Raw genomic sequence first — 13,906 nt, 5'->3', positions numbered from 1 at the left:
CAAGTACTTTCTGCTTGTGTTGTGTGGTAGAAATCAAGAAATCATGAGTTTGGAACAATGTAAGGGTGAACAAATTATGACCAGATTTCCATTTGGGTGAAATAATCCTTTAAAAACACATATTCAAAATAAAAAAAAGGAGTGAAGCACATCTTGGTCAGAATCACAATGCATTTTATTGGGCAAATGCACACACACACACAGACACAGACAAGGAATTTGTTATGGTTTCTGGGAGCTCTGAGTGCTTGCATACACATGTGGATTAAGTAATGTATGCAAACTTAAATATAAATATGCATTTAGATAAATAAAACATACCACCATAACACATTACACTGTAAAAGTAAGATGACAGTAACAAATTATAATCAGTTTATAATCCCAGTGTGTCTCGACAGATTGTTGTCTGCACAAATCCAAGTAATCTCATTCTTCATTCCTTCTGAATAATTATTTTTATGCGGTCAACTGAGATTCAAGCGTGGCTTTAATGCTGTGTGTGTAGTTATATGTCTGTGGTTATGAGACCAATTTTGAACAATAATACTTTCAGCTTTGTCTGGATGTTTGAGATCGATCTTTGTGCATCAAGTACAAGAGTAATCTTGTGATGTTTTGAATGTGCAGTTCATGGAGAAGCGAAGGGAGCTCAAGCATGATGGGCGCACAGAGAAAGAGCTGTCTGAGACTTTCTGCTTCCTGCTTTGTGATGCCCAAAAGGTAAACAACTTCCTTTGTTCAGCCATTCATTAGTTCAGTGCATTTAGACTCAGAGTATCACGCAGTGACGTTCAGCTAAACAGATGATCATTTGTCATTCTTTGGTCACTTTCTGATGTGTTTTTTCTCGTGTGTGTGTGTGTGCTGGTTGCAGGTCTCGGTGGTGTGTGAGAGAGGACTGTCTGTTGGCAACAGCTGGATGAGTATGTTGGGGAATCCATCAAAAGGTGAAATAACCTTCAACACATCTATCTAGACTTCCTAACACTCATTCTTGAGTTTTGGTGGGTCATATTTTGCTAGGAGTCACAGGGAATGAAATGAGAACTACACTTTATGAGTGTCAAAAGTTCTTAATGTGCATTAATATTATGTGTGTGTGTGTGTGTTTTATCAAAACACCAAAATTAAAGTTCTCTTTTAGCAGAAACTGAAAATGTAATCATCAAATGTAAAATCCTTTATATAACACTAATTCTAGAGTTTTGGTAGGTCGTATTTTGCTAGGAGTCACAGGGACTTATTTTGCTGTACAATACCATTACTAGATTAATATTTCTTTATTTTCTGATAGTTCATTTAAAAAAAAAAAAAAGTAAAATAAAAATACAATTTTAATTTGTGATGCATCAAAATTTATATATATGTTTTACCAAAACACCAAAATTAAACTTTTCATTTAGCCAAAACTGAAAATGTAACCAACAACCAAACATTTAATTTGCACCCAAGGCAGTTTTTATGTCAAATTTATCATTATAAACCTCTCATAAAATTAATATTTATAGCAATGTTCCTTCTCCAATTTATTCTTGAAATGTAAACAATTAAATGCTAGGTGTAAAACATTTTTTACATTTATTCAAACATTCATTAAATAATGAAGACAACAGGTTAAGTAAAAAATATAATGAATATGTAATATAGTGCATATATTTAGGAAAATGCTTCTCTCTAGAGTTGTTTGTTTTTCTAGCTGGATAATGAGTTTTGGACATTGAATGGCCTTCCTAAAGTAAATGTAATGTTACATGGATGGCATATTGTTTAAAAATATGTTTTATTGACAACTTTTCGTGGTTGAAACACTGATTGAGTGATTACATCAGATGTTCATTCATGTTTATTTTGTGCTGTAACTAGTAGTAAAGAAACTGTATACAGGCGTCTATACAGCGATCTGTCACGCCACAGCATCAAAACAGCTTTTAATGTTTGAGTTTCATGAGGAGTATTTTTTTAAAGAGCGGACTGGATGTGGATGCGCCACCAATGGAAAGGAATCAAGAGCATAATAAAATAATTGTGGCGAGAGATTGGTAATGAACTGCTAAGAACAGGAGGAAAACACCCGTGACTGAGGTCACTTATGAACTGTGTGAAATGGAGAGCTGTTTTTGAGATTGTTTCATGTTCTGCAGGAAACTCAGCTTTGTTGTCTTGACCAGTGAAGTGTAATTTTTGACATCTGTAGTGCATCCAGTGAGTAATGATTATGTTGATGTTGCAGGTGTTTACCTGTGTCAGTTTTCTGATTTACTTCAAATCAGCCCCATCGAGCCTGGATTTACAGGAAACATCATCATATTTAAAGTTATAAAGGTACAGCAGCAGCTTGAATGATGTTGTTTTCAAATGAAACAGTGTTGTTGAGTCTGAGAAATGTCCGGTCTTTTGTCCTCCAGGGTAAAGTGAAGAGTGTACATGACTGCATGTCCAAAGGTATGGATCCTACACCTAAATTTGACAGCCATTTCTCCAAGAACTCAACCAGAGTGACGTCTTTACAGTCGTACAGGGCATTCGAGTACACGCAGGTAAAGTCCTTCAAATAAACTCGAGTAAAATAACTCCTATAGGAATAAAAATATTTTATCAAATGCTCATGATCACATGCATTTGCTGTAAGATGGCTGCTTTCTTCACAGCAATACTTTTATGAGTATGTGGATTTTGAGGTTTCGTCCAGGCCGAGACACTTGTGTCCGTATGCGGTGGTCTCTTTTTACTTTAAAGGCAAAGAGGCTTCAACAGCGGCCCCCAAACCGCTGCCTCCTCTCAGGTATCTGACTGCTCTCCTTTACTCTCAGTATTAAAACAAGGACTAGGAGACTTAAGGACAGTTCCTTTCCTAGAGCCGTAAACATTATGAACTTTAATATGCGCTGACCTCACATATATTCTTCACTCTAAATGTCAGTCTTAGTGTAATACACTTTCTTTTCCTACTCTGAATATACATCTTAGTGCATAAAACTCTTTATTGTGCAATACAACCCTTTATTTTTTTCTTCTTATTCTGAATACAATACTCTCTTATTGTGCAATGTAATTCTTAATTTTCTTATGTTGAATGTTGGGCTGCAACAAACAATTATTTTGATAATTGATTAATCTAACGATTATTAGAACGATTAATCGACTAATCCTCGATTATTTCACTGATTAATCAGTAGTTTTTGATTATTCAGCTTTTGCAATTAGTTAAATTAGTTATACATAATCTAACAAATAAAGGTAATCAGTTCAGCTTTTGAAAATCATGTTATGTAACAATTATGCAATTAATTTATACAAATAAATATATTTGGCACACAAAATGACATGACATTTTAAATGAAAAAGTAACTGAATGACACATCATCCTGCCTAATGTCTTTTGTTAGTCATATGGATAAGAAACAAGTCATAAGAGTCACTTATGAAACCGTCCTGGGCTAGGTCAAGCTTTGATTTCTGAAAACCAAACTATCACTTTAATGAAATAATTTTTTCCCCACTAATAAAAAGATTTCAATCATTAGCTAGCTCCACACTGGAGAGCTGCTTTATAACAGAAAATCAAGTAGTAATTCTAACTGAAAGCAACACTTACTCCGGTTTTTCATGTTTAATGCGGTATAGTAGGGCTGTCAAACAATTACTCGTGATTAATCGCATCCAAAATAAAAGTGTTTGTTTACGTAATATATGTGTGTATACTGTGTATTTATTATGTATATATAAATACACATGCATGCATATATTTAAGAAAAATATGTTATGTTTATATATTAAATATATTTATATATAATATAAAATATAAGAATATAAATATATAAATGTGTATATATACATGTAAATATTTAAAAAATATATACTGTGTGTGTGTATTTATATATACGTAATACATATACACAGAACACATACATATATTATGTAAACAAAAACTTTTATTTTGGATTCGATGAATTGTTTGACAGCACTACTGTAAAGCTGCTTGATTTACGGCTATCTATTGTGTAACGTACTATATAAATAAACGAGACGTGACTGAACTTTACTGGAGTACCAAGCTGCAGAGCTCGTGCAAACATCCACATCGCTGTAATCAGATGCTTTCTTAACTGCTGCTTTCTCACCGCTGTCAGTTTTTGTGTTTATTTCGTTATTGAGAGGAAAGTGCGCAGCATATATTTTCATATTCATCCAAACGCAGCTCAGCAGCTTCAGGTTCGGCTGCGTTTGCTCTGAAGAGCTCTGTGTGTTCTCTCTTTTTTTTTTTTTTTTTCCCCCAAAGTCTTTTTTATTAATATTTTAAATATTATAACAACACTTTATAAAAGAAAAAGGATGAAAAACTCCAACAGAGCTCCCCACCCTCACTGCACCATTATTATACATTATATTATGCACACTCTTAATCTATTCTATATCATATTATTATTATTATTATTTGTAAACGTATATATGCATGTACGCATAGATAAATATATATACACATGTTCATTCGTATACTATACATATATGTACATTGAACCACAATAGATTTTAAAAAAAAGAAGAAAAAGGAGGGAAACAGCATTTTAATCAAACAGCAAATATTAAATTTGGATCCATTCGCTCTATGTATGTTGTGTGTGTTCTTTTGAATTGCATTCAGGAGGGCTGAATTACAGTCTTGCACTACAGCGCCACACTGGTCAAACCACATTATTGCAGGCTCTTACATTAGCTTTTTTTTTAGTCAACATTGTCGACTAATCGTTTTAGCCCTAGTTGAAAGTAAGTCTTAGTGCAGTTCAGCTTTTTATTGTACAAGTATGTAACACAGAGTTACGTTTGTAATTCATGTTTTGTTGTATGTGCATTATGTGATATATGTAAATGATGCTATCCTAATTTCATTGTACGTATGTAAAAGGAATTCATCATCATTCATCATTAAAATTGTCTTGTGTTGTTCCTCAGGTCCAACAGTCAGCCATCAGGGACGAGCAAAGGTGGGCATCACTTGATTCAGCAAAACAGCATTTTGTTTCAGTTATTAAAGGAAAAGATCACCAGTGTTTTCTGTGGAACACAGAAGCGTTTTTTAAAATTAATTCTCCGATCTCTTTTCTATACTGCTCCAAAAAGGACAAAAGAACACCATACAAGTAGTTTGTAGTAGCTTTACATCCTTTGTGAAGTCACTATCACAATAAACTGTCGTTGTATTGAAAAAAATCTTCAAATTCACCTTTAGTAGAATAGGAAAAAAATAACAGAATACTTGACATGAGGTCAAATTAATAATGACAGAATTTTGTTCATTTCCTTTTGTTGTTGTGATAGGTAGGCGCTGCTACACGGTATGGCGAGGGCATTTTGTGAACGGGGGGAAAGATGTGTACCAGGCCAGCCTTCGATCGCTCTCTCAACCTTTCCTGCCCTACAAACTGTGAGTCAACAGCAGTCACCATGTGTGTGTTAAGTGACACCGGGCATGTGATAAAGAACAATGGCTGTTGTTGTTTCAGGCCAGAGAAGATTGAGATCGGTAAAGTCATGAGCCTGCAGCAGGTCAAGCAGAAGATCCCGTCTGCCCTCTTCTCCTGGAGCCTCTACACGGGCAGCCATGAAGGTTTGAGCACTAATTTAACAGCCTATGCTTTAAACAGCCTGGAGCCTTAAAGTATAGTATATTGTGATATGCATGTTTGTTTTGTTTCTTTATTGTTGTTTTGCATATTAATGTAGGGATGCTAATGAGAAAAGATGATGTGATGTAAATAATGGATCTGCTTTGTTATTGTAGTGTCTAAAAGTGGCATGTTCTGCAGTCTGTTTGACGTGGTGGAGAAAGACAGAACTTCTCCGAAGAGCTTGACCGCATTGCTGCAGAAACTGGAGGAGGAGGGTCTGGTGAGCATCAGTCCTGATTCATGTTTCTGCAGCTGTGTGCACATGAGCTGATTGTCTCTTCACTGCAGGTGCTGGTGAATATGGTGAGGGACAGAGGTTTCCTCTTCTTGCTTTCTGCCAGTCAAATGGACAACTCGAGCGGTATGATCTAATGATGGTCAAATGCTAGTGTAAAAGTAACCGATCTTTGAAATATCCGAATGAAATCGACTCTATTTTGATTTTACAGAGCGACGAGGCGGTTGGAAAATGTCCTCTATACAAGCACTTTTTGTTTACCGTGAGAAGCGTGACTGGTTGAAGAGCGGTGAGTATTTGGAGAGATGCACTCGGTTAAATTGATGCATTTCCTCTTAGAGCCAGAAACAATCAGCTTGTAACACTCCAAAGAGAAAGGAAAACTTGAAATCGCATCATATGACCCCTTTAATGCAAGTATGCAAACACAGACGGGAATGCTTTGCAAGCACTTAGTCTCACTCTTAACGGTTCTTGTGGAGAAAATAAACTTCATTACTCATGGCGGGCGATTGTATTGCCTTCAAATGTCTGTGCTATTAAACAGATGTTATCGTTCATGTAGATATTCATAAACGTGCACTGTTTATCTTAATTCAGCTAACTTGGTCAACGAGGTTCTCTTCAAGCTAATGTTGTCGCAGTGCCAAAATTCAGTAGACTTACTGATACTAATGAGATTTAAAAAGTCTCAATACCAAAGATGAAATAAAATACACATTCTAACTGTTTAACTTGGTTTTACTTTTTTCTGTAAATAATAGCACTATTAAAATAAATTAGTATGAACTTAATAGTAAGTTAAAGCAATTAACAATAACACTTTGCTGAAAGCCTATAAATATAATGCTTTGTAAATGTATTCATATTGTAATGCATTGTATATTTTCATAAATGTAACGACGTTAAAATGCATTATAATATTTGAAGGTTTGTTTTTGAAGTGTTTTAATGCATTATACTTTCTAAAGGTGTGACAGTGAATAGATAAGTGTTATAATGCACAGTGTTGGGAAGGTTACTTTGGAAATGTGATGGGTTACAGATTACAAGCTACCCTATTTGAAATGTAATGAGTAGTGAACTTTATTAAAGTAATGTAACTGACTACATTTGATTTCGTTTCTAAATTTAAATTTCTAAATTTTTCTAAACCGTTAATCGTTTTGAAACTGTAATTTAACTACACTTTTTTTTTCACAGTAACTGTAACAGATTGCAATTACATTTATTGGTAACACTTTTAACACTTTATTTTAAGGTGTCCTTGTTACACGTTACATGTACTTACTATTATAATAACAATAAATTATGCATAATTACATGCAAGTAACCCTAAGCCAAACCCTAATCCTAACCATATAGTAAGTACATGTACTTAATTAATATTACTCAGTACTTAAATGTATAATTACACTGTAACAAGAACACCTTAAAATAAAGTATAACGCATTTATTTTGTAATTAAATTATGTAACGCTGTTACATGTAACTAGTTCCTCCCCAACACTGATAATGTATTATGTATTTTATAATGTATTAATGTATAACTGGTATTCATGAAATCATACAATGCATTATAAGGTGCATTACCAGGCACAATTAATGCATTAAAACTATGTTTGTAGTGCATTATATATGTGACCCTGGAGCACAAAAGCAGTAATAAGCAGCACAGGTATATCTGTAGCAATAGCCAACAAATACAATGTATGGGTCAAAATTATCCATTTTTCTTTTATGCCAAAAATCATTAGGATATTAAGTAAAGATCATGTTCCATGAAGATATTTAGCAATTTTCCTACCGTAAATATATCAAAACTTAATTTCTGATTAGTAATATGCATTGCTAAGAACTTCATTTGGACAACTTTAAAGGTGATTTTAATATAAATATTTTATTTCAATATTATAATATTATCTCAATATTTAGATTTTTTTTGCACCCTCAGATTCCAGATTTTCAAATAGTTGTATCTCGACCAAATATTGTCCTATCCTAACAAACCACACATCAATGGAAAGCTTATTTATTCAGCGAAATTGACCCTTATGACTGGTTTTGGGGTCCAGGGTCACATATAAAGGCTTTAAATAAAGTGTTAACCAATTAACTAACCTTAAATTATGCAAGGAAATGGTAACAATGAAGAATACATTTTCCAAACAGCATTTTGCTTTTCAGTATTATTTCTGTTTAATTTGTATTTTTCGAAATTGATTTTTAAGATTCAACTGACAGTGGCATTCAGAACACAACAATGTACAGAATCAAGCTGCCTTTGCTTGAAGTGTCTGCGTTTTCATATTTGCATCGAGTGTGTTTCACCGATCAGATCTTAATTTTATGATGTGGTAATGAAACCGTCTGTGTCTTGGTAAAGCATCGGAGAGCTGCAGAGCTGTGTCGTCAGAGCATCACAGTCCCATCATGCCCCAGCACGACTGGTTCGTCTCCGCTCTCCACTGCGCTCTGAGCAAGGCTCGCGGCGAGCCTCCCGCTGACCTCAGCGCCGCCGTAGAGCAGCAGGTTTACGACTACCTCACTCACCTCCGCGAGGGCAAGCCCCTGCAGCGCGTCCGCACCGACTACGACCCCAAACTGGACACCAGGGAGAAGCTGTTTCCCGCGCCCCGGCAGAAGACCAACTGGGAGAGCTTCGTGCGGCCCTACATCTACAAGCCTGCCGTGTTCACCATGCTTCTGGAGAGCGTGAAGGAGAAGGTGGAGGAGCTGCGGGGTCAGCCTGAGGGAGCAGCCCCTCATAATGACCCGGGCAAAGTCCAGGAGCTGCTGAAGCTCATCCAGAGGAACAAGAAGAGCTCGAAGGGAGAGGAGGGAGATCCAGAGCCGGCGGAGGACGCCTGCGCGCTGAAGAGGAAGCTGGATCTCGACGCTCATGAGGGAAGCTCAAAACGCCAGAGAAATCAGCCCAGCGCAGAATTAAGAGAAGGTGAGGAGAACGAAGTTTAGGGCTGCACCATGAACCGTGTATCATGATTTCTGTTTCTCTCGATTTATTACGCATAATCGTCTGCAGTATTGGCCCGTCGGTTGTTTATCATGTAAATATTTTTTGCCATTTGCGTTATCTTGCATCAAGCCTCCACAAGCTTTCATGGTTGTGGTTGCCAGATTGCATGTAGTTTGAAGTTCAGTGATCTCTATTGAGAGGTTCTGCCCAAAATAAAAGTATAAGGGGCTGTTCACACAGAACTAGTGTTCATTTTGTCAGCCATTTTTAATTTAGTCTTAGTCTTAAGCCCCGTTCACACCAAGGACGATAACTAGAGTCCACACCACAGCTATAACGATAAAGACACAGAGAAACGATATCGTTGTGATCACTTTCAGAACGATTATTATTTAGATAAACGATAAAAACATTGACAGCCAATCAGATTCAATCCTGCTATAACGAGCTGGAGAATTTAAAGCTGCAGATGAGCGTGCGCTTAGAATAAACAGACGATATTGGTGCATGTGGACGCTAATATCGTTATCTTTATAGCTATCTTTATAGCTATCGTTCTTGGTGTGAACGGGCCTTTAAACTTTAAAATTAATCTCAGTCCTGTGTCAGATGTGCTTTTTACTTATCATTAATTTAAGCCTCAATTTAGTCCTGAAGTAGCTCTAGTCTTCTTCCAGGAAATCAGCCTATTAAATTCTGGACTAGACTAAGTCTAAGACTATTTAAAACCATGACAGAGAAAGCAGATTTCTGCTAATCTGGTTTAAAGGGCCATTTTAGTCTAGGACTAGGCTTAATCTCTGTCCGGGAAACCACCCCTAAATGTCTGGGCATTGTAGTCTAGTTTTAGTCAATGAAATCTTTTCGTCATGCTGTTTAATGGTTAAACTGATTTAAATGGTTAAATAATTATTTGTGCTCAAAATTATAATTGCAATGATTGTTGTCATTTGAGAAATTTATTTTTGCGTTTCAGGTATTGCACTTTCACCAGTAAGCACAAATCAATAGAATGTGGCCACATACAAATGGTTTATTTTACCTCATCTAGTGCACTGATTTATTATAGGCTATTTGTTATATAAATTAATAACAAAGACTTAGATTTGCACTCTCTCTGTCTACATTATGAACACTGGTGAAAATAAAATATATATATATATATATATATTATAACAGTGAAATTCCTAATTTCAATAATTGCAATAATGTTTCTCTATTAACACAACAGTAAAAAAAAAAAGCAAAACAGTTGGCAGAAAATGTACCCTTTTAACATAGAAGTTTTGATTTGAGGATTGAAACTTTTGATATCTGGCAACCGCAAACATGAAAGCTTGCGTAGTAGAGGCGTGTTCAGCAGTCAAAATATTTTGTCTCTTTTTTCGACAAAAATAAAAAGAGATTTTGGTATAGTTTTAATTTTTTTAAATACATTTTAGTCTCGTCTTTTATCGTCAACGATATTGCATGTTGATATAGTCATAGTTATTGTTTATTGACTTTATTGTCATCTCGTTTTAGCCATGGAAAAAAAAGCTCGTCAAAAAACACTTTTCGTTAATGAAATTAACACTACACAGAACGCTATTTTCTATTGTTTTTCTATGTAAACGAAGCTGTACGGACGTGAATGACTGTTGCACTCTCGCACAAGCACCACGTTTTTAAGATGCTGTGTCAGGTTAAAATAATTTCAACTTTAACGCTGTGCCTCTCATCAGTGTCAGTTCCAAAACAGTGGACCAATGAGAAGACTAAATCTCTGCAAACCATGCAAATTGACTTTCTCTTCAGTTGTTGTAATTATGTAAAAGTTATTATTGCAGTTATGTAAAAGTGCAATCATTTTGAAGAAGAAATGTAAAACATTTAATGACAGCAACCATGATTAATGAACGTGATTATATTTTTGAGCAAAATAACTGTGATTTAACCATTTAACCGTTATCATGCAGCCCTAATGAAGATGATCTTGTAAAAAATAGACAGGAGATGAAGATGCAGCTTATTTTCTCGATGCACTAGGTCTTGTTTGCACTGAAAATGTGCTTTTGAGGAGGAGTTTGAACTAGGGCTGTCAAAATGGCTGAAAAACTAAATTAGAATTTTGTACTCAAATATTAATATTCGAATTTAAAAGGCATAATTTCAACTAGGGTGAAAAAAGCTTTTGGCTTTTCTCCTGAGGCTACAAGAGGGCGCATCGAGCAAAATATTACTAATGCACGTTTATTCAAAGCAATAAAAGAACTTGACTATCTGTGAAAGAAGTGCATAATGTTTAAAATAATGCTTATAAACCATATATAATTAAGTTGCTTAAACAATTAGAAACAAAACAGCATCATGTATATATGTATAGTTTAATACAATGGACCGAAAAACGATCACAAATAGTACAATCTTCATTTAAAAAAAATGAGATGCAGTGAGATGGGGAAAAAAACGCCAAAGTCTCGAGACATGTTTTTTTAAAAGTTGAACTTACATTAATTTTAAACATGCGGCTCTCTTGTGCGAGACGCGAGTGCAATGGTGATAGATGTCCCTATCAGAAAATGCGATAAATATGCCTTCTGTGTAAACGGCTTGGTTTTGACTTTAACAACATCATCTCAGCATTGATGTTCTCTTTTTCCGCAATATTTTGAATGAATAACGTAGCAGCGCTGCGCTAGTGGGTTCAACTGGATAGGACATTAAAATGCAACAAAACCTACATGGTCGTCGCATCTCGTGCGCCACTGATAAGGCAGTCTGATGCACACATAAAATTCAAATGCAACGTTTTTGCATTTAAATATGGATTTTTATTTTAAATTCAACGAGTATTCTAAATTCAAAATTTTTTTTTTGACAGCCCTAGTTTGAATTGAGTAACAGCTGTTTACTGTTGCTGTCAGTGGTTAATCTAGTGTCCTCTCTTGATCAGCGGACGACAGACAGTCCACTCCATCTCTGACTAATCTTCTGAGCAGCGTCGGTCTTCAGGACACAGACCTGAGGAAGAACAAGACTCAGCTGGGAGCGCTGAAGATCATGGAGATCCTGGACCGCTTCGGAAAGCCCAGTCTTGACACGGACCTGCGCAGAGGCAAGAGGCAGGGGGCGCTGGAGGTCTTGAGGATGATAGACACCCTGACCAGAGGAGCTGCAGAGTCTCCTGAAGACACCGCTGCGACGGACATTTCTGACTCCGCTCTGTTCGACAGCATGTCAAGACTCGGCCTCCCGACCGACCGCGACATCGACCTCAGGGAGAGATTCGTGCAGGAGGAGCCCGAGAGGAGCGACTGTCTGGAGGTAGATCAGTGCGCTCAAACAACTCCACATCTACACCCTCACAAACTCTACTTTAGTAGGGCTGCCCCTAAATAGATGACGAGAAGACTAAAAAAATGTAGTTAGTCACAGAAAAAAGTGGTCTGTGTTCGTAATGGACAGATAGTTAACGGCTGGTCCTTGCGGTAATTACATTATTTCGGGCAGGAAATACAAACGTTAGCCTATCATTTATCCGTCTCAAATACTGCTTATCATTTGAAACTAAAATATGTACCCTGCCATTCAAAAGTTTGGGATCAGTAAGATTGTTTTTTTTTTTTTTTAAATAAGTTTCTTTTGCTCATCAAGGCTTTATCTATTTGACCAAAAATACAGGAAAAAACTGATATCATATGAAATATAATTACTAATTATTAATATACTCTAAAATGTAATTTATTTCTGTGATCAAAGCTGAATTTTCAGCATCATTACTCCAGTCTTCAGTGTCACATGATCCTTCAGAAATCATTCTGATATGCTGATTTATTATCAATGTTGAAACTGTTTTGCTGCTTAATATTTTTTGGGACCGGTGATATTTTTTTTTCAAGATTCTTTGAAGTATAAAAAGTTAAAAAGAACAGTGTTTATTTAAAATAGAAATGTTGTGTTACAATCTACACTAATATTCAAAAGTTTGGGGTCAGTCAATTTTTTCTTTTTCTTTTTTTTTTAAAGATATTAATGCTTTTGTTCAGCAAGGATGTGTTAAATGGATAAAAAGTGATAGTAAAGACTTTTATTGTTAGAAAAGATTTCTATTTTGAATAAATGCTGTTCTTTAAAATTTTTTATTCAGAGAATCAAAGAAAAAAGTATCACAGGTTCCAAAAAATGTTAAGCAGCACAAAACAATTTCAACACTGATTATTGAAATGAACTAGGGGTGTAACGGTACACGTATTTGTACCGAAAATGTTCGGTACGGGTCTTTCGGTTCGATATGCATGTGTACCGAACAAATCATTTCATGTCAATCAATTTTTCAGGAAATTCAGACAATACGTGCCGTTTTGGCGCTCTTTGATGAGGCGAGACGGATCGCTGTATAGAAGCTCAGTTCTAACTGCAGCATGGAGCGCGCTCATCCCTTCATCTTTACTACTAGTTTTAACGCAAAATAAACATGAATGAACATCTCACATAATCGCTCAGTGTTTCACTCGCGGAAAGACGTCATTAAAACAGCTTGTAAACAAAATGTCACGTAGCATTTCACTTGCCTCAAGCAAGTCATCAGTGTCCACAGCTCGTTATTTGCTAAAGAAATGAAGTCTAGAGCATTTTGAGAAATATTAGACTATATACTTCATTATATTTTACTTGACCTGTTAGTGATGTCTTGATTATTTAATGTATGTTTAAATAAATCTTTTATGAAACAAGTTAAGACAGCCACTGTGTAAATCAATATATTTCAACAACAAATAGAAATTGTATAATTTAGAAGTTAATTTTAAAACTGCATTATGTGCAATTTACATGTTTGCATACAACTTGAGTGTTGATTTATTATAGTTAAAAATAAATAGTAATTTAAGTTTGGGCTCTGTTGTTAATTGTAACTTTATAGTAATGTAAAAGGGCTCCCTATAGTTTAGAGCAGAATCTGAGGTAGATTTTTATCCCTAAGAAAATTTTAATTGTAATTGAATTTATTTAAAGAAAAAGCAATTTGTTCAGTAAACCATT

General features: G+C 35.5%; 1 protein-coding gene across 3 annotated transcripts in view; it reads left to right on the top strand.

Moving 5' to 3' along the window:
* The first annotated feature begins 618 nt into the window (after window positions 1-618).
* The window catches only part of tasora (transcription activation suppressor a), a 39,584-nt gene continuing 26,296 nt past the window's right edge, over window positions 619-13,906 (top strand). For 2 of the 3 annotated variants that reach the window (XM_016509948.1, XM_016509947.1), the window contains exons 1-13: window positions 644-723; window positions 878-950; window positions 2,234-2,325; window positions 2,409-2,540; window positions 2,652-2,785; window positions 4,954-4,985; window positions 5,320-5,425; window positions 5,505-5,608; window positions 5,783-5,889; window positions 5,958-6,030; window positions 6,119-6,196; window positions 8,294-8,863; window positions 11,820-12,190. In XM_016509948.1, the coding sequence (XP_016365434.1) occupies window positions 923-950; window positions 2,234-2,325; window positions 2,409-2,540; window positions 2,652-2,785; window positions 4,954-4,985; window positions 5,320-5,425; window positions 5,505-5,608; window positions 5,783-5,889; window positions 5,958-6,030; window positions 6,119-6,196; window positions 8,294-8,863; window positions 11,820-12,190 (1,827 nt within the window). In that variant the 5' untranslated portion in view covers window positions 644-723; window positions 878-922. Of the gene's footprint in view, window positions 724-877; window positions 951-2,233; window positions 2,326-2,408; window positions 2,541-2,651; window positions 2,786-4,953; window positions 4,986-5,319; window positions 5,426-5,504; window positions 5,609-5,782; window positions 5,890-5,957; window positions 6,031-6,118; window positions 6,197-8,293; window positions 8,864-11,819; window positions 12,191-13,906 lie in introns of all 3 variants that reach the window. The other variant, XM_016509949.1, reaches the window with a different exon arrangement.

The sequence above is a fragment of the Sinocyclocheilus rhinocerous genome, unplaced genomic scaffold (assembly GCF_001515625.1).
Source record: "Sinocyclocheilus rhinocerous isolate Xijiao unplaced genomic scaffold, SAMN03320098_v1.1 scaffold3797, whole genome shotgun sequence".
NCBI lineage: Eukaryota > Metazoa > Chordata > Actinopteri > Cypriniformes > Cyprinidae > Sinocyclocheilus > Sinocyclocheilus rhinocerous.
Note: the sequence above shows the minus strand (reverse complement) of the source record. Positions and strands in the feature narration are given on the sequence as shown.